Source organism: Ptychodera flava, chromosome 15, assembly GCF_041260155.1.
Source record: "Ptychodera flava strain L36383 chromosome 15, AS_Pfla_20210202, whole genome shotgun sequence".
NCBI classification, from domain to species: Eukaryota; Metazoa; Hemichordata; class Enteropneusta; family Ptychoderidae; genus Ptychodera; species Ptychodera flava.
In genome coordinates, this window is record NC_091942.1 from 31,069,440 (window position 1) to 31,088,773 (window position 19,334).

Sequence of the window (19,334 nt, forward strand, 5' to 3'; positions counted from 1 at the left end):
CCTGACACGGTGTCACCCGTTTAGGTATTAAATGAGACAGAGATGCATTGTTGGTGTTCAAACCAGGGCAGACTGAATGATGGCAACGGCCTCTCTCTACAATTGAGCTTCCCATCCCAACACGGTTGACATGGACGATCTCTTTCAACTACTTTGGCCTTTTGTGAAGTTTTGTGATTTTTTTTGCCTCATTGTGAATTGTCTTGCCTGTGATAAGTTTCTCCCACAATGATTGTCAAAGTTTCTGATTATAGTTCTGAAGTAAAGTTTATAAATACTCATCAAAATGGAGAGAAAAATATGTACAAGTGACAGACGGATTTACAGAAGTTACATGTGAAACGGTGATATAGAATTTTGAACATTGAGGGGGAAAAATCACCCAGGAATGGTACCCCAAGTAAAACTTGTCTGGGTATTAACCCTGTGTTCTGCCATTTCAGTGTACAAATGCCTTTTGAACTGAAGGTCAGTGTATGTTAAGTGCTGTAGAAAGCAAGAGAACATGTCCATGAATAGTGAAACATTGCTTTGGCAGAAGTACTGGTATATGTAGGCTTTCAGCCAAGAATATCATCAGAGAAAAATGCAAACGTGTCTCCTGGGATGGTATGGGAATAAGGGTGGACTGTGTATGATCTTTGACTTTTGACCTTTGGGGTGACCTTACATTTCAGTTGATAGCTCTTATTGGACCCCTGAGTTGACAGAAAAGATAAAATGGTGTATAGTAATGGTTTGGTAGCGTGAATTATGAAAATTGCGGCATCAGGCAGGGAGTTCAGGACTGCAGTTCATGCAGGAATGTTGGTTTGTGCACAGTGGAGTGTGTGTGTGTGCCTTGTGACTCTGTCCCTGCAAAGGTTATCATGTTGGCTTCTGATAGGATGTGAGACAGACTTATTGAAAGTTGAAGTGGGATATTCCTGAGGAAAAAATAAGTTTTATGTCAGAAATTGATCATAAATTATGATTACTGATTATTATGATCTTTATTCATATTTGCCCAAGTGTCGTGTACAATTTAAAAGTACATTGAGTAAAATGTGTTTCCTGTCTGTCTGATGAGACAAATGTTAAAATAGACATAGTTGTTTACGAGGAATGATACATAATGAACTGTCTGAAAATTAAAATATCGTAACAAAATGACAGAATATCATTGTAACTTTTGAATACATAACCTGGAATAGCGTGATGTTATATTCTCCCCTGCAAAGAGTGCACAATCTCTAATCTAACAGTTTTGTGGGTTGTTTCAGAGAAACAAAACTGAAAGAAGAGACCCTGGATAGAAGGGATTCATACACAACCAACTTTATTCTATATTACTGATTTTATACTTGTACAGTTTACAATATCACCTATGCGTCGGTACAAACAGGTATAAAGAAAAAACATAATTACAGGAAGAATTTTATATTACGATTACAGAAAAGGAATTAATAGCCTCATATAAGTTAATTACCATATTCTTGAATAGAAATAATTACCACCATCCGAACATACTCTTAAATTGAAATTATTGTGACCAAGTCCTTGGAACCATGCCAATAGCTTCATAAAATAGTAGTTGAAAACATAATGTTGATTACTTTTTCAAACTTTTATCTGTTGATGTAATTTCAAATGATGGAATGTCAGCTTCAGTGTGTACTGTGAAATCCTAAAGGTGTGTTTTCCCAGCGTGGCACAACCGGTGTGTCAGCACTCTATTCCCACCGTCTCTGTTTTTCAGTCTTTGGCTGTGGTTCCTACTGTGTTGTATTACTGACAGAACCCAGACACAGACTGGAAAACAATTAAAATACGGTAGCCTTGCGTACGTATAGTTTCTTACATAATGTGTCTTTGAACAGGTGTCTGAGTTGAACACCATACAGAGTGAAAATTGTTTACCACAGAATTTGTTTTGGAAGATTAAAGCCTACTGCAGGCCTCAGCAATTTTGACAAACACATTGCATGGATTGGTTGTGTAATTTTGCATGGGTGATGGAGGGTACAGATGCAAAAATTCAACTTTCTCGTGCATCAACTGCAAATTATCAGTACAGCCATACTTTAGGTTACATTATGAATGCTGCCCTCCCTCATCAGTTTACAGAACTCTTTTGTTTATTTGAGTTCCCTTCTATTAAAGTGTTGCAGTGGTAATAGATTCAAACCATGCAACAGCGTAGTGATACATTAAAAGGTACTGTGGATATTTACCTGAGCCTCATGTTCACAAACAAATACACATAGACTAAAAGAGCACTCAAGATTGCACAAGGCCGTAATTTACATACTTGTGCAAAAGTAAACTACAACAATGTAAATAGTATGCTACAATAATATGATGTGTTTTTCTCTATCAGATATGAGGCCGAGCTGTATGTTGCAAATCATGCAGTAATGGTCATTCATTCAATAAACGCTTAAAGCAATAACCATATCTTGCCATAAATATTTACGAGATAATTCCTATTGCTTTTTGCAGGAATGAGGCCGTTGCACTATGCGGCGTGGCAAGGCAAACTAGATCCAGTTTTCCTACTTCTGAGGTCGGGGTCCAGCTCGAACGACTCTTCCAACGAGGGAGACACTCCATTGCATCTTGCATCACAGTACGGCAGCTACGATGTCGTAAGTTAACCTTTTATCTTGCAGCACAGTTAGGTAATTCTTGGGCACCGTTTATGTTATCAGTCGACATGTTGCACCACAGCATGGCAGCTGTGACATCATTTGTTGTTCACTGAGTGATCAACTTGTTTTCAAGTATGGGAAAGGCCATCAAAACAGACTGGGGACAAGCATAAAAAGAAACTTGGCAGGCCCTAGCTTTATTTTTCAGAAATTATTTTTGCAAGTGCCACAGCTTGCAGTGTCAAGTTAGCAGCATTCTTTGAGCGTTTTCTCATTGTCGAAAACTCAAACCTCCTTCCAGACAAGATCTTTTACTGCAAGTAGCAGCATCTCATTATTTTGACACTTCACAGGATTTACTTCTTGAGAGTAAAACTGTTTAACTAGTGCAATGGTGTCATTCCCGAAATACGTCGTTAATTGGTCAGTGTATAGCCATGCTAAGTTTAAACCTGTTTTTTTGCTGTCAAAATCCAAAAGTACATGCTTTTTATTAACAATGCATGTCCAATTTGTAGGCACTTGATAAATATACTCCTACGCTAGGGTAAAGTACCAGCCCCCACTCTCTGAAGAGAGTGTATATACATGTAAGACATCTGCACTTATTTTTCTGATTGTGCTTCATGGCATTTTCGTCTGCAAAACCCTCTGATCAGGCATTTCACTTTTGACTCTCTGAAAATAACTCAGATTTACTGCAGCCTCCTTTCCAGCCAGCCTTTTTTTCAGTAGTATTAAAGGTTGGATCTATGGATGGAGGGATAGATGTTGAAAGGATAGGTAGAGGGGATGTCATCCAAGGGGGAGGGTACTTGGTACCATCTGATCAGTATAGACAAGTGATAAGTGTAGACATTGTTATGTAGGTCATTCCCCCCACACTCATCATGACCTGAGTTCAATTAGTCTAGAACATTCTCAAGGTCACTGCCCTTGATGACCTCACAACCTTGAATTCATTAGTCATGTTTGGAATGTTCTGGAAAGTTGATTAGTTGTGTAAGGGAGATAATTTTAGAACAGTAATTAGCATGTCAATAAAAGTTCTAGATTGTTCTTATATGCCTTTATAAAAGGGACGCGCACAGCTTCCAGTCAGACTTTTGGGATCGTGTCTCTTGTGTGTTACTAAACTCCAGCAGTAGTCATTCTCAAGACCTTTCAAGACCTTCACTGCCAACGCTGGATTTATACTGTGGACTTTGTGCAGTTTCAAGCCTGCAAGCCAAAGGACTGTTCATTCATCCGACTGACTGTTACAACTCTGAGACTGGAGCTTTGCCGTCCCAGCTGAGATAAGTAGTCTGTACACTTTTAAAGCTTGTACTCTATCCCTGACTTAGCAATTAGTTTTATTTTCGTAATAAATTTTGTTTAAACGTTAACTGCTGAGTTCACCCTTTTGTTCGTTTTCTCTGCACGTAACAAATTGGGGCTTGTCCGGGATGAGAATATTTTGAGCCGTTTGACAACATTTTGCCAGCCTTTTCAAAACTACTGTACACTGTGAACTCAGCCAAATCCAATCATGGCGGAATTTAAACCAGACGAATTTATGGATGACCTTGATCAGGACACATTTAATTCCCTCAGAAAAGACAACCTCATAGCACTGGCAAATTTCCTTAAAGTAGAAGTTAAAAGATCTATGCGCAAGAGGGAAATACAGTACCGTATTGCCAAACATCTAGTTGATTTAGGCCAATTTGAGGAATCCACCCTGAAAGATTATGAGCCCAAGTCTACCTCTGAACTCAGAAAATTAGAATTAGAAATGCAGACAAATTTGGAGATCAAGAAACTAGAATTACAAATGAGAGAAAAAGAATTACAAATGGAAAAGAGAGACAGGCAGATTTGGAGCTTAAGAATTGGAATTAGAAAAGGAAATGAAAGAAAAAGAATTGCAAATGGAAGAAAGACAGAAAGAAAAAGAAAGGCAGGAAAGATTAAAATGGAAGAAAGACAGAGGAAAAAGAATTGCGATTAGAAGAACAGCGATTACAGGTAGAAATAAAACGTTTAGAGCTTGGACAGTCAGGAAAATTCTTCCCTTCGGACAAGTTTGACATCACTAAGCATTTCAGGTTAGTTCCCCCTTTCCAAGAAAAGGATGTTGACAAATATTTTCTCCATTTTGAGAAAATTGCTCAGAGTCTGAATTGGCCTAAGGAGTCCTGGTCTATGCTTTTGCAGAGTGCTTTGGTGGGTAAAGCCAGAGAAATTTACATTCAGTTGTCAGTAGAGCAGGCTTCAAATTATGATTCTGTGAAGGAATTAATTCTCAAGGGTTATGAGTTGGTGCCTGAAGCGTACCGTCAGAAATTTAGGATTGTGAGAAGGCGAAAGACCAAACTTATGTTGAATTTGCTCGAACAAAAGAACAACTGTTTGATCTCTGGTGTTCTTCTGAAAAGGTCAGTCAGAATTATGACAAATTACGACAACTTGTTTTGATTGAGAATTTAAAAGGTGCATCCGGAGTGACATCAAGACGTTTATCAATGAACAAAAGGCAGATACATTGGAGGTTGCTGCACGTTTGGCCGATGATTATTCATTGACCCACAAATCTTCATTTCTCAGCAAACCATCCCAGTCCTTTTCATACAGAACAATGCAGGTAAATTTAACTCCTCCTTTTCATCCAAGAATTTTTCAAAGGAGAATAGAAATCAAATGACAACAGTTCACAGAGTTCAAGTAACACTCCCACATCATCAGATCCCAAGTCTCAATCTCCTTCTGACAAACAGTTTGGTACACTTTCTTGTAATTATTGTAAGAAAGACGGCCATTTAATGTCAGATTGTTTCAAATTGAAAAGAAAACGTGAAGGTCAAAGTGGTCAAAGTGGATCTAAGCCCACCGGCTTTATTTCTTCATCAACTCGATTAGAGTCTAATAATGTGTGCAACACATTTTCTGAGGTTAAACCCCTCTTATCCCCAATTAATGAGGTCAAGGTCAATTCTTCTCAAGATAGCATTATGGGTATTTTCGAACCATTTATTCATAATGGTTTTATATCACTTTCTAGTGATTTCTCTTTCGCTACCCCTGTCAAAATTTTAAGAGATACCGGGCTTCCCAGTCTCTTTTGTTGGCAGATACCCTGCCGTTTCTGAAAAGTCATTTTCAGGTTCTAAAGTTCTTATTAAGGGGGTAGATTGTAATGACTTTATTCCTGTTCCTCTCCATAATGTCTATTTGTCTTCGGACTTTGTTTCTGGACCTGTGGCTTTAGGTATTAGGCCTTTTTTGCCTTTTGAAGGGATTCACCTTCTTCTTGGAAACGACCTTGCTGGGGACAAGGTCATTACTAATCCACTTGTGACTGATAATCCTAGTTTAGATCAGGATCCAGAGCCAATTGAACAAGAGATACCCGATTTATTTCCTTCATGTGCCATTACTCGAGCCATGTCAAAGAAAACTTCCGAGAATCAAAATACTCTCAAAAATAATGTCACAGATGTTGACTTAAATGACACCTTTCTCAGTCAGGTGTTTGACACGGATCATTCCGTTATCCCTCGTGGATTTGAAACTTCCAGTAAAACTTCTGCTGACCAAAGTCAGACATTTTCTAGATCAAATCTCATTGCAGAACAACACAAAGACCCAGATATTTTGTCTTTGTTTGACAGGGTAGATGATGAAGGTAAAACTTCAGATAGCTCTGTTTCCTATTATACAAAATCTGGTATTCTCATGCGTAAATGGAGACCTCCGATGTTTTGGTTGATGACGATTGGGCTATAAAACATCAAATTGTGATTCCAAAGCCCTATCGTGCTGAAATATTGCGCCTGGCCCATGAAACGCCCTGGGCTGGTCATTTGGGAGTAAGGAAAACTTATCATAAAATTCTCAGTCACTTTTATTGGCCTAATCTCAGGCAGGATGTAGCACATTTCTGTAAAACTTGTCACACATGTCAAATGGTAGGAAAGCCAAATCAGACCATTCCAAAGGCCCCTTTACAGCCAATTCCTGCATTTCAAGAACCATTTAGTAGGATACTAATAGACTGTGTTGGGCCCCTACCAAAAACAAGATCAGGAAATGAGTACATGCTGACAATAATGTGTACATCAACCCGGTTCCCAGAAGCCATACCACTGAGAAACATAAAGACAAAGACTATAGTGAGAGCTCTAGTCAAATTTTTCACTTTATTCGGCCTCCCTAAATGTGTCCAGTCCGATCAAGGCTCCAACTTTATGTCTGGTATTTTTCAACAAGTAATGGATCAGCTAGGCATTAAACAGTATAGGTCATCCGCCTATCATCCAGAAAGTCAGGGTGCTCTTGAGCGATTTCATCAAACTTTGAAAAACATGATTAGGACCTACTGTTTTGACACAGAGAAGCAGTGGGATGAAGGAATTCATTTTCTGCTCTTTGCTGTTAGAGAGTCAATTCAGGAGTCTCTTGGTTTAGCCCATTTGAGCTTGTATTTGGACATACAGTCCGTGGCCCACTTAAGCTCGTTAAAGAGAAATTCCTATCAGACGATGATGATTGTCTGAATATTTTGCAATATGTGTCAGATTTTCGTACGAAACTCTCTAAAGCATGTGAATTAGCCAGAGAAAATTTGAGTCATCTCAGCAGTCAAGAAAACCAAATATGATAAAAGCACCTCAAAACGGAAGTTTGAACCAGGTCAAAAGTTCTTGTTCTACTTCCAATTCCTGGCAAACCACTCCATGCTCGTTACTTTGGGCCATATCTAATCGATAAGAAATTGAGTGATTTAAATTACATCATAATAACACCTGACAGGCGAAAACAAAAACAGCTATGTCACATAAATATGCTTAAGCCATATTTGGATAGGGATAATCCTACTAAACAAAGCCTGTCAGTACAGTCAGTTCTGGCCATTATGAAGATAGTGATACTGAAACTGACTTGAGTGAAAATACTCTAAACTCAAGCTGGGCTCGGTCAAGCTTCAGAACTCAGAAATCCTGGAGAAGCTGGAGTCTACAAAGTTGGCACACCTCCAGCCAGAACAACAACAACAGGTGAAAGAACTGCTCCATGAATATAAACACCTGTTTCAAGATGTTCCAACGAGGACAAACGTCATCTATCACGACGTTGATGTTGGGGACAGTAAGCCTGTAAAACAACATCCATACAGACTGAATCCAACAAAAGCAAAATATCTCCAGGAAGAAGTCAAATACCTGCTGGACAATGACTTTATTGAACCCAGTAAAAGTAACTGGAGTTCGCCGTGCATACTTGTTCCCAAATCAGATCACAGTTATCGTATGTGCACGGACTTTAGGAAGGTCAACACTTTAACAAAGACAGACACTTTCCCAATCCCGAGGATTGATGACTGCATCGACCGAGTGGGAAAAGCCAAGTATGTGACGAAATTTGACCTACTGAAGGGATTTTGGCAAGTCCCTCTGACGGATCGTGCTCGTGAAATATCCGCCTTTGTTACACCAGACGGATTGTTCCAGTACAAGGTGATGCCATTCGGAATGAAGAACTCTCGCCGCAACGTTCCAACGGATGATCAACGACGTACACGGATAACCGGATGAGTGTGTGCAGCCTACGTGACACGACGGCTGATAGCCATTCGGAATGAAGAACTCTCCGGCAACGTTCCAACGGATGATCAACGACGTCATATCCGGGCTAGACGGATGTGCAGCTTACGTTGACGACGTCGTCCTGTATAGTGACACCTGGGAGGAACACATCAAGCTCATGCGGAAGTTCTTTGAGAGACTGAGCAAAGCAATGTTGACTGTCAACCTTGCCAAATCTGAGTTTGGTTGGGCGAGGGTAACTTACCTCGGACATACTGTAGGACAGGGTGAGGTAAAACCTGTTGATGCCAAAATCAGTGCCATTTCAAGTTTTCCCATACCAAACTGCAAACGACAACTGATGCGCTTTCTCGGTATGGCTGGTTACTACAGAAAATTCTGTCCAAATTTCTCCACAATTACTGAGCCTTTGACTAACTTACTTAAAAAGAAAGTAAAGTTTGTTTGGTCAGAGCAATGCCAACAGGCATTTGATACACTTAAAGCCATACTGCAAAGTGCCCCAGTGTTGTCTGCACCAGATTTCACTTTGCCATTCAAATTAGCTGTGGATGCTAGTGATACGGCTGCTGGTGCTGTTTTATTGCAAGAGGATAGTCATGGTGTAGATCATCCTGTTTGCTATTTTTCACGCAAATTTAACAAATCCCAGAGAAACTACTCTACAATTGAAAAAGAGTGTTTATCTTTGATATTAGCTTTACAGCATTTTGAAGTTTATGTTACTTCTTCAAATCAGCCAATAGTGGTTTATATTGATCACAACCCTCTTGTTTTTCTGCAGAAATTTAAAGGCAAAAATCAGAGATTGCTAAGATGGAGTTTAATGTTACAGGAGTTTAATCTTGACATTAGACATATCCAAGGCAGAGACAATTTAATTGCAGACTGTCTCTCTCGTATTTAGAGTTTATTGTTGTTCACTTTCAAGAAGTTTTACTTTAGAGTAAGAAAAAAAAAATTGAGTACTTAAATCTTTTCAAGATTACATTTGCAAAAGAAAGATTTTTCTTTGAAAAATTTTCTTTTTTTGAAGAGGGGGTGTGTTATGTAGGTCATTTCCCCCACACTCATCATGACCTGAGTTCAATTAGTCTAGAACATTCTCAAGGTCACTGCCCTTGATGACCTCACAACCTTGAATTCAATTAGTCATGTTTGGAATGTTCTGGAAAGTTGATTAGTTGTGTAAGGAGATAATTTTAGAACAGTAATTAGCATGTCAATAAAAGTTCTAGATTGTTCTTATATGCCTTTATAAAAGGGACGCGCACAGCTTCCAGTCAGACTTTTGGGATCGTGTCTCTTGTGTGTTACTAAACTCCAGCAGTAGTCATTCTCAAGACCTTTCAAGACCTTCACTGCCAACGCTGGATTTATACTGTGGACTTTGTGCAGTTTCAAGCCTGCAAGCCAAAGGACTGTTCATTCATCCGACTGACTGTTACAACTCTGAGACTGGAGTCTTTGCCGTCCCAGCTGAGATAAGTAGTCTGCATACCCTTTCAGCGTGTTCATTTTTAGCCGGATGCCGGCCAAATTGACCGGCTACTTTCGTATTTTGGCCGGCTACTTTACAGCACTGTTTCGCTCTCTGGCCCGGAAATTCTGGTTTTGATAACAATAATTAGATTTTTTTGGTGGTCTTGCAAGCCGCAGATAATATTTCAGAAGTGCCGATGTGGGTATATGTAGTCTAGCAATTTACGCGGTGAACTTGTTGCTATCACTGTAGTACCGCGATCAGCGAACGTGTTGTACTATACACTGGGCATCGCTCTCGAGGTCAACCTCGCTCGCCCGATCACAGCCCGAATTATTCCGACGTTCACATCGGGTATAGCCGAAAATTGGACTAACATACAATTACGTTATGCCCGCGAATAGCCGACCATTTCCGAATGAAGCCGACTTTTGTTTCGCTCAAACGCGGAAGAGAAAGTCGACGCTTGAGAGCTTTGGTTTTCTGCGTAAGAGTAGGGCCTAGTCTGATGGGTTTGGTAGGTTTTTGATAAAATCTAAAGCGACCACAAGTTACTGAGTCTCAGTGTTCATACTTTCGAAACGCCACGTCAATCTATCCATGGTCGATCACGATGTCAATATTCAACTCAAGTCGATCGACATCGCGCTTTGTGGAGGGGCTGTGGTTGTGTGCATCGCGGAAGAGAAAGTCGACGCTTGAAAACTTTGATTTTGTGACTTTGTCTGTTGGTTATGGGAGGTTTAGGTCAAATCTAAATAAACAAAAAATTACTTAGTCTCACTTTTCGTACTTTTGAAACGCTACGTCGATCCATGGATGTAAAAAATCTATTTTTTACATCCATGGTCGATCACAGTGTCAAATTTCAGGTCGACCGATATCGCGTTGTGTGTACGTGTTACAATTGACTACCAGTGTAGTACAGGCTGGCGCTCAGTGTCGTTTATAGTTTGAGGTTTTATCAAACATGAACACTGAAATTTAGCTCTCTTTTTCAATTATATTCAACATCAGCAAAAAATCAATAATCAGCTCGCGGTTCGTTTTATTGTGAAATTAGTACAGTGAATTAAAATCACTGCAAATTGTGTTCCTATAATTCATTGAATTGAATAAACTCTTTGATTTTACTGTATCTTCAATCAAGTTTATTTAAATCAGTAAAACACTTTGTACAGCCAGGCTGGTCAGGATTCTAGCGGATCGTTACCTGGGTTGTGAAAACCCTAGGCCCCATTCTATGATGTATTTCAAAATGTTTGTTCAAGTCATGAGCTAAACATAATTCTACACAACAGTCTGGTGAAATTTTGCTATTATCCTTGTCAACTGAATGTAGTTGACAGGCCCAAGTGATATCAAATTAATTTTTCTGACTTTTTTTAAAACTTTATCCCTTGAAAACATGTTGTAATTGGCAATGATAATGATTATTCTGTATGCTGAAACGGTCTTTAATACTGTACAAGAATGCATAAAATTACTCCAAAATGTCTTCAAAATTTAAAAATTTCTTGCCCACCCCCGTCCCTGAAACCCTCCCCCTTTGTGTATGTTGAAATAGCCTTTTATACACTGTATAAGAATGCATGAAATTGCTCAGAAATGTCTTCAAATTTAAAAATATCCTTAACACTCTCATGCTGAAATGGTTTTTCATACAGTACAATAATGCATGAAATTATTCCAAAATGTCTTCAAATTTTAAAAATTTCTTGCTTTCAGGGAGGGGACCCCCTCCTTGAAACCCTCCCTCCTGTGTGTATGTTGGAATAGCCTTTTATACACTGTATAAGAATGCTTGCTTAGAAATTGCTTAGAACTATCTCCCCCCCCCCCCCCCCCCCCCCCCCCCCGCGCCCAGGGAACCTGGTTGCACACATTACTAACCGCCTACTTTCTGAATTTTCCGCCAACTTCAAAAATTTTTGAGAACCCTGCACTTTTAAAGCTTGTACTCTATCCCTGACTTAGCAATTAGTTTTATTTTCGTAATAAATTTTGTTTAAACGTTAACTGCTGAGTTCACCCTTTTGTTCGTTTTCTCTGCACGTAACAACATTAAATGTAGTGTTGGTGTATACGCGTGAAAGAACATGCCACACAGTCAAAGCTCCTGCTCAATACATCAGAGTTGTTCCTATTCCCCTCACACTTTTCTTAATTCTTGCAACACCATTCAGTGTCTCAAACATGTCATTGGTGAGGTTGGATCCACACTCGGGAAATAATGATGAAGGGAGATAATTTTCCTTTGTCTAATTTCCTACATCCTTTCAAATATCTTCATATGCTGTCTTATCAGTCGATGTCCGTTGCCAGCGTATCAAAGATTTGTAGGAAGTGCGGTTCATGTAACCAAGATACCTCTGTGATGTCACGACGCGGCACCCGTTTATCTCCACATCCATTGACTGATGATGTTTTCCACTCTTTATCCTTGCTTCTTGTCATATCTGCTGTCACCAACCCACACAATCTGATATGTTTTAGGGCAAAAAACGTTAATACCGACAGCATAAATCAAAGACCAGACTAAACCTGGCTCTTAAGAAGTGCTGCCAAGGTCAAAGGCCGCATCATCTGAGCAAAATCAAATCCTGTTGACGTATGGAGTAGCCTGTTTATCCCTCACTTGACAGCCAGTCTATTACATGAAATAGAAGGGGAAAAAATAAATTAGTACCATAAATCCTGAATGGTTTGATGTGTCTGATTAATCATAGTGATTTTTTACTGACAAGCCTTTAAGCCAGGATTACTGTGGCTTGATTGCTTCCACTTTGCCTTCACAATTAAACACAGAAGCTGTTGGGAGTGACCTTGTTTGTGCATCGTCTGTCTCATATGGAAATTGTAGAATAGAATTTGTCAGCTGTGACCGTAATATTACCTGATGATAGCTTCAGTGCATCGTGACAGTGTTGGTATCATGTTATCTCAGCCTTATCACTTCAAAACAAGTTAAATGAGAACCTTTCAAGTACCAATTATGAAAGCAGATGATGTTTCAGAGATGAACTGTTCAAGTCAAGACCAAAATGTCTGTGAAAATCTGAAAATCAGAAAGGAAATTCTACACTTTAGAGAGGAGAATTAAATGAACGTATACGTGCATCTGTGCCAGGAAAACAAAACAAAACAAAATTAATTATGCATGCATCTAAATAAACTCAAGATGGTCTTTTCTTACATGAAAATTTAAAATTGTGTACTGATCATCATGTGGCATGTCACAAGTCTTCTATCAGAATTCAAAATGAAGATTCTAACCAGAGTATCTGTATATTCTGTTTTCATTCCTGACAAGTTTTACCTACTTTATAATTGAATGTTTTTAGACACTGTAAATATTGTTATAATTTGTCCTTTTTCTTCTTCAACAGGCTGAAACTCTTCTACAACATCAGTCCAAACCAACCACCAAAAACAAGCAAGGAAAGACACCGTTAGATCTAGCATGTGAGTTTGGACGGAAGAGAGTGGCGGAGTTGCTACTCAACAGCAACCAGTGCTCAGCTTTGCTAGATGCGCCACCAAACGTAACTCAGAAACCACAACACACGCCTCTTCACCTTGCTGCCAAGAACGGACACCTAGACATAATTAAGTAAGCTGTTGCTATGGTTATGAGTGATCTTGAATAATTTCCATCCTTCACTGAAGGAGAGTGTATTTTCACTTATCTCACGACATATTTTTATACTGTAGTAGTGTGTCCTAACCAATATCACAAGAAGTGGATGAAGTCACAAAAGGGGAATTCAAACTGCAGGATAAATACTAAGTATTGTTAGAGACTAGATGGTTGAAATTGAAGAAAGATATCCAGACAATGTACATCCCTGAAGTGGTTACTGCACATGACGCCTATAAATGACCAAACACTGTTATTCAATCCACCCACCTCTACTCGGTCTCAACAGCTCTTTCCGTCCATTCTACCAATCAAGGTCTTAAACAGCCAGTGTCCCATGGGGTATCACAAATGACTCTATCATGTGTTTTTAAAGATTTGTCTCGATAGCTTCTTCCACTTTGTTCCTTATTTTTGAAACCAGTTTGATTCCAATCAGAAGCTATATGATGATAGGCGAAATGTCAACTAGTGACGTCATCCTTGGCGAGCAATATCATTTGTTTCCAAAAAAACTGATGATTCATTTTTGAAAAGCATTGTTTTCAAACATTTCAAGATTTTGTTACAAGTCCACTCACTCCATAGCCAGGATCCACATGATGTATTTTTAGCTCCGTTATTTCTTTTACGATTCTATGGTGCATGAAATAAGAATCTAATCATACACTGATGAAAAGTTCATTCATCATACAAATTTTTATCCAAACAGCTGGCTATAGATGAACAGCAGCTGCAGACATTGATCTCATCAAGGTTATTGCACCAATGACATGAAATCTACACTTTAATATTATTTCAGCAGTTACCTACGCAAAATCATCAATAATGTAATGACACCATAACTGACAGGTTGCCTTTTACATTCTTGCTAGAACGCTACTGCTTGCTGGCATAGATGTTAATAGGGAGACCCTGAGTGGTACAGGTTTACATGAGGCTGCCCTCTATGGCAAGACTGAAGTAGTCCGGTTGCTTTTATCTGTAAGTATCCATGAATGATTTTCTGTCTCCAACAATATGTGAAAAAGTAAAGAATCAGTATTCAATCATTGTCATCCAGTGAAATGAACGTGACAAGCTTTTAATCCATGATTGATGAAAACAATCTGCTTTATGTCGGTTTCTTTGATTGTTACCATAACAACAGATGCAGATAATGCAACGTTTTTCTCTTTTCCACCTGATTGCTTTTATATACATTTTGTTGAACTGATGCATGCAAGTTGAGAATATTTCTTGTGATACGTAATGTTTATTAATTACATTTTATTCTCTTCCAGCATGGCGTTGACGCAACCATAACAAATGATTATGGGCAGACGGCATTAGATATTGTAAATAAATTCACTTCATCTAGGGCTGCTCAGGAAATCAAGCAAATGTTGAAAGGTGATTATAATATATTTATTGATTTCATTCACTTCCTGAACAGAAGTTGTTCACTTATCGGCCTACTTTTATTTCCCTTTTTTAAGCAAAATGTAAACAGATTTACCCAGAATGTCCTCCGCACTGTCTTCAAGTTTGTCAGCGCTCTCAAATTTTCATTATCATAGGAGAAGCTGTAACTTTTGATTATTTTTTTCACTATTTTTGTTTTGAATGTTTACTGCGGGTTCTTGTTCCACTGCCGGAAACACATTAAAACACCTACTATTTAGCTTTTCAATATAGCATCTATGCATGTAAAAGGCACTATTATTGTTAACATTTGAATTTTAGTCCACAATTCCACTTTTCAACAAAAACAATGCTGTCTACACATATGCAAGCTGAGGTGACTCGCTGAATATTGCTCATCTCAACATGCTTTGAGGAGTAGAACAAGCAACTGTGGTTGGCATTAAAAAACAAAAATAGTGAAAAAGTTATTAAAAGTTACAGCTACTGACACTTAAATAACCACTTTGAACCCTGTATGCTTTGTTTGCCACTATTATCAAGCAAGTATTTGATTAGAAATTTCATGACCTTGGTCACTAATGAGAAAGAAATGCAGAAAACCGACACAGTCTGTAAGAACAATGTTCATCAATATTTTACAAGCTATCAGGAAATCCTCAATAAAATTATCACAAGAAATACTAAATTGTTGAATTTAATCTTGTAAATTCTGTAATTAAAACATCTGAAGTGAAACTACAAATTTTGCTCAAAAACTGATTTATATATTAAAGAAGTTATTCAAAATTTGAACCGACATACAAATACCTGAAACTTTTTCATTCATCTAATATAAACAGGATGAACTCGCTGTTCTAGGCAGAAATATTTAGAATTGTATAATATAAATCTTGTGACATTAGTAACCACTCTTGTAGTGATTATATTTGTACAGCATGTGTTTCAAATAGATCACTGCACCTCTATTACAAAGAGGGTATAACTAGGAGTGCAAATCAAGTGCTTCTATAAACCCAATTGTGATATAATATAACCAAGGAGACAATATATACGTAGAAGGAAAGGGCATAGATATAGTTCCAAATTAGGTTTAGCTTTTGATGTATTTTCTTGGTGTTATGTTCTTTCTGTAAAATACACTTTGTTTTTTCATCTCCCAAAACCAGATTGATAAGGCTAGTGTTTAAACGTCAATACAGTTCGTACATGCATAATGTTCCAATGTTATTGATGATAAGTGAATTCTGGTGCGGACTAAAAGTCAGTTCTCAACAACAATAACATTGCATATTGTAAACAATACATTGTTTTTATAAGGCGAATATTTTGTATTCAAACAGACTTTAGGGAGAAGAATAGGTAAATTGATTTCTTTCACAGAACACTATCATGAAAATATTATCAGAATGTAAAGTTAAGACTCTAAATTTTAATTGAAGGACAGTATTTATCAATAAACCCAAGTCAGGAAGAGGAAACTCAGGGAAGACTTCCAGATTGACTTGCTGATGTCACGTAATCTGTGTGCTTAGCTAGTGATGCAGAAAGCAATGTGAACACCCATCCAGGCGTATTTGTTGGATACTGTTAAAAATCACACCAGAAATCAGAGATTTACACCGCCATATGTCCCTTGTCAGTGTTACTTAAGTGTGAGTGAATTCTCAGAATACAGTTGACCTGGCCCTCTAGGTTAACCTCAAACTGTCACTGTCTGTGGGCTCTTAATACTTTTAAGTTATATATTTAAGCTGTTGCAGAATGATTGTCCTTGAGGGCTGAGGTGTTTTCAAATTATTGAACTAATTGACAGGTGTTTCACATGACATTTAACTCCGTTATGCGCAACCAGTTCAGATCTATCGATGGATTCGAATTCAGTGATGGATTCAAATTCGCCAATAGATGCAGATTCTTTCATGAATTCAAATTCACCGTAGATTCATCTTTGTTGATGGATTTCATATCAATGGGTTGAGTCTGTCAGGTAGAACATTCAGAGCAAGTAATGCTCCGAAGCTTTCTTCATCGTCACATTACCAAGTGTTTCATTCTTTCTTATGCTGTATACATAACAAACAACTTGCAACGATTGACTCATTGAATATTCATTTAATAGCAAAAATATCAAAATTGCAATTAGAATGAAATGTTTATTGGGAACGAGTGAGAAGACACATGCTCTTGTTTTTCACCATGCGTGGGCAAAAAATAGAAACCCTGGTTTCTGAAAGGTTCCTTTTTACCCTGTTAGGTGAATGGCTATATAAGCAAATATTTCCACAGAGAACATGATGAAAAAAGAGATTGCTAAGAGGCAACCCCCACCCGCTATTCAACCATTTGAAGACCCCTTCATTCACTCATACATTCATTCATCCATTCATTCATGCATTCAATCCACTTTTGTGTAAAAATTCCCAAGTTGTTTCAGCAGACAGGAATTTCCATTGAAGCTTGCCTAGAATGACACCGGGTAGCTTCCGGAAGAAATGATCCTTGATTGCTTCATTTACTCGATAAGCCACAGGCATTTCAGTGTATAGAGGTTCCAAGGATTGCACACTTCCCAGACAATTTTGTAATGTGAATAGAGTTGCTGTCCGAGTGTTTTATTCGGAGAATGTGAATGAATATGGAGTTTTATAAGGCACCCATCAAAAAAGGTTGCTTTTATTAAGTGCAAAAATGCACCAATATTTTTACTCCGTTTATTTAAAACGTTGAGGAATTAATTAGCAGTAGTGATATGAGTTCATCAAAAATATTGTAAACAAAGCTGTGTTATCTGTGCTGATTATGCAATGACACTGTTTTCATACTGTATGCAAATATGAAAGTGAGACACTGAATGGAGTGTCTTTGTACTCGGGAAATGCATACCTTTCTACAACTCATTATACATAAAGTTTACCAAAGTCAAAAAATCTGAAGATCCAAGTGACGGTTGTCTTTCTTGAAATTGGCCATTTTTGCTAAATAACCATCAGGTGGTAAGGTCACATATGCAAACTTGAATGATATGTTGATTCATTCTCAAATGTGTTTTGGACATTAGTTTATTGCAAAGCAATGACAGAAAGGGTCTGTGGAGTGAATTGCTAGGGTTAGACATGCATCACCAACATGTGATGGCCCTTACTTGTTTCAGATGCAGCAACGCACGTGAACAGCGGCTAATAGTACTTCACATTAGGCAGTGTCATTTGTAATGTCCTGTCTTGTCGTGATACAAGGTGTGATTATCAGTGAAAGGGGATGGATAATTGGTCTAATTATGCCACCAGCTAATTAATGCAGACAAAGGCCGTGTTGAGTTAAAGAAGTATTCATCAAAGATAATGACAAAAATGTTCATCACTGGATGCCGATAAAAACTGTGTCGTGTGAAATCTGTGTGTCTCCATCTTGTCACCGTGAATGATGAAATGTTTGATGTTGAGTCACTTTGACACCGACTGTTTAGTCAACAGAGCAGTATACAGGTATTCAGGTGTGATAGCTTTTCACTGTTAAATTAAAGAGCTAATCTGTTTTCTTCATTACTTCTCTGTGTCAGCAAACAAGAAATCCCTTGACACAAAATCTAGTGTTTTGGCAACAACTATCTGATTCACCTTTTTCTTTTCAAACTTGTTTCCCTGAAATCCCTGGTGATGTAATGATGGATGGCAGACATCCAACCTACTTTTGTAAAAGTAAATTGCACTGCATTGTGGGATTTTGAATGTATACTAGGCAAGTCAACTGTGAACTGTTTGTTGTCTCTGCAGATGCTAGTGGAGCTCTCCAAGCTAGGGCGCTGAAGGACTATTACAACATGTACGATCAGAACAGCTTGGCTTTCAAAGCCGGTGACATCATAACGGTGAGTTGAAACTTTCCATGCCAGAGTTCAGTGCTATTTCTGTCACAAGTTTGGTTTTGTATCGGAATGAAAAAAGTCGCAGTTTGTAGAGGTAACCCTCAAAAAAACAAACAAATGCAATGGTGTAGGTCTGATTCAACTCAACCAGAAATTATTCCTTGAACTTTTGTTTTTCTCAGAAACAGTTCATGTCTTTGAAAAAATAAAGTATCGTCCTTTTAATTTTGATAAAGATGTCCTGCATTGAATGCGTCATTCTCGGTGCAGTTTTTAGGCTGTCTTCATTTACATGTCAATATTACCTGCAATGAGAACACAGTGGATGTTTAGATAGGTTATGAGGTCAAGCCCACAGGGCAGTGTTGTGTACATGGCAGTGACTAGTCTCAACACAACCAGGGTATTGTCCTGTTTTTCAGAACACACCAACCAGCTGTTTTTGCCACTGGATTCGTTGAGTATACCCCAGTGCTGCTACCATGCCAGTGAAATCAATTCCCAATTTTATCCACCTTGGATAGGTGTATTTGGTTTGATATGCAAGTTTGGTAAAATATCCAGGCACTTCATGTTGGTTGGTCACTCGAACTTCGATGAAAGCTCCAGTACAATGTCCCCCATTGTCAAGGACACAGTTATATTTAAAAGCCCACAAAAGGAAACCACAGTATTCTCTGCGTGCGCCCACTAATGTTTTCACCATTGAAAAGGGGCCATT

At 38.4% G+C, this 19,334-nt stretch overlaps 1 protein-coding gene across 1 annotated transcript in view; it reads left to right on the forward strand.

The window, feature by feature from the left end:
• LOC139151862 (caskin-2-like) overlaps positions 1 to 19,334 on the forward strand; it is a 133,569-nt gene that overhangs the window by 59,308 nt on the left and 54,927 nt on the right. Inside the window, 5 exon segments of the mRNA XM_070724892.1 lie at positions 2,482 to 2,627; positions 13,091 to 13,314; positions 14,217 to 14,325; positions 14,625 to 14,733; positions 18,522 to 18,616. Of these exon segments, the coding sequence (XP_070580993.1) occupies positions 2,482 to 2,627; positions 13,091 to 13,314; positions 14,217 to 14,325; positions 14,625 to 14,733; positions 18,522 to 18,616 (683 nt within the window).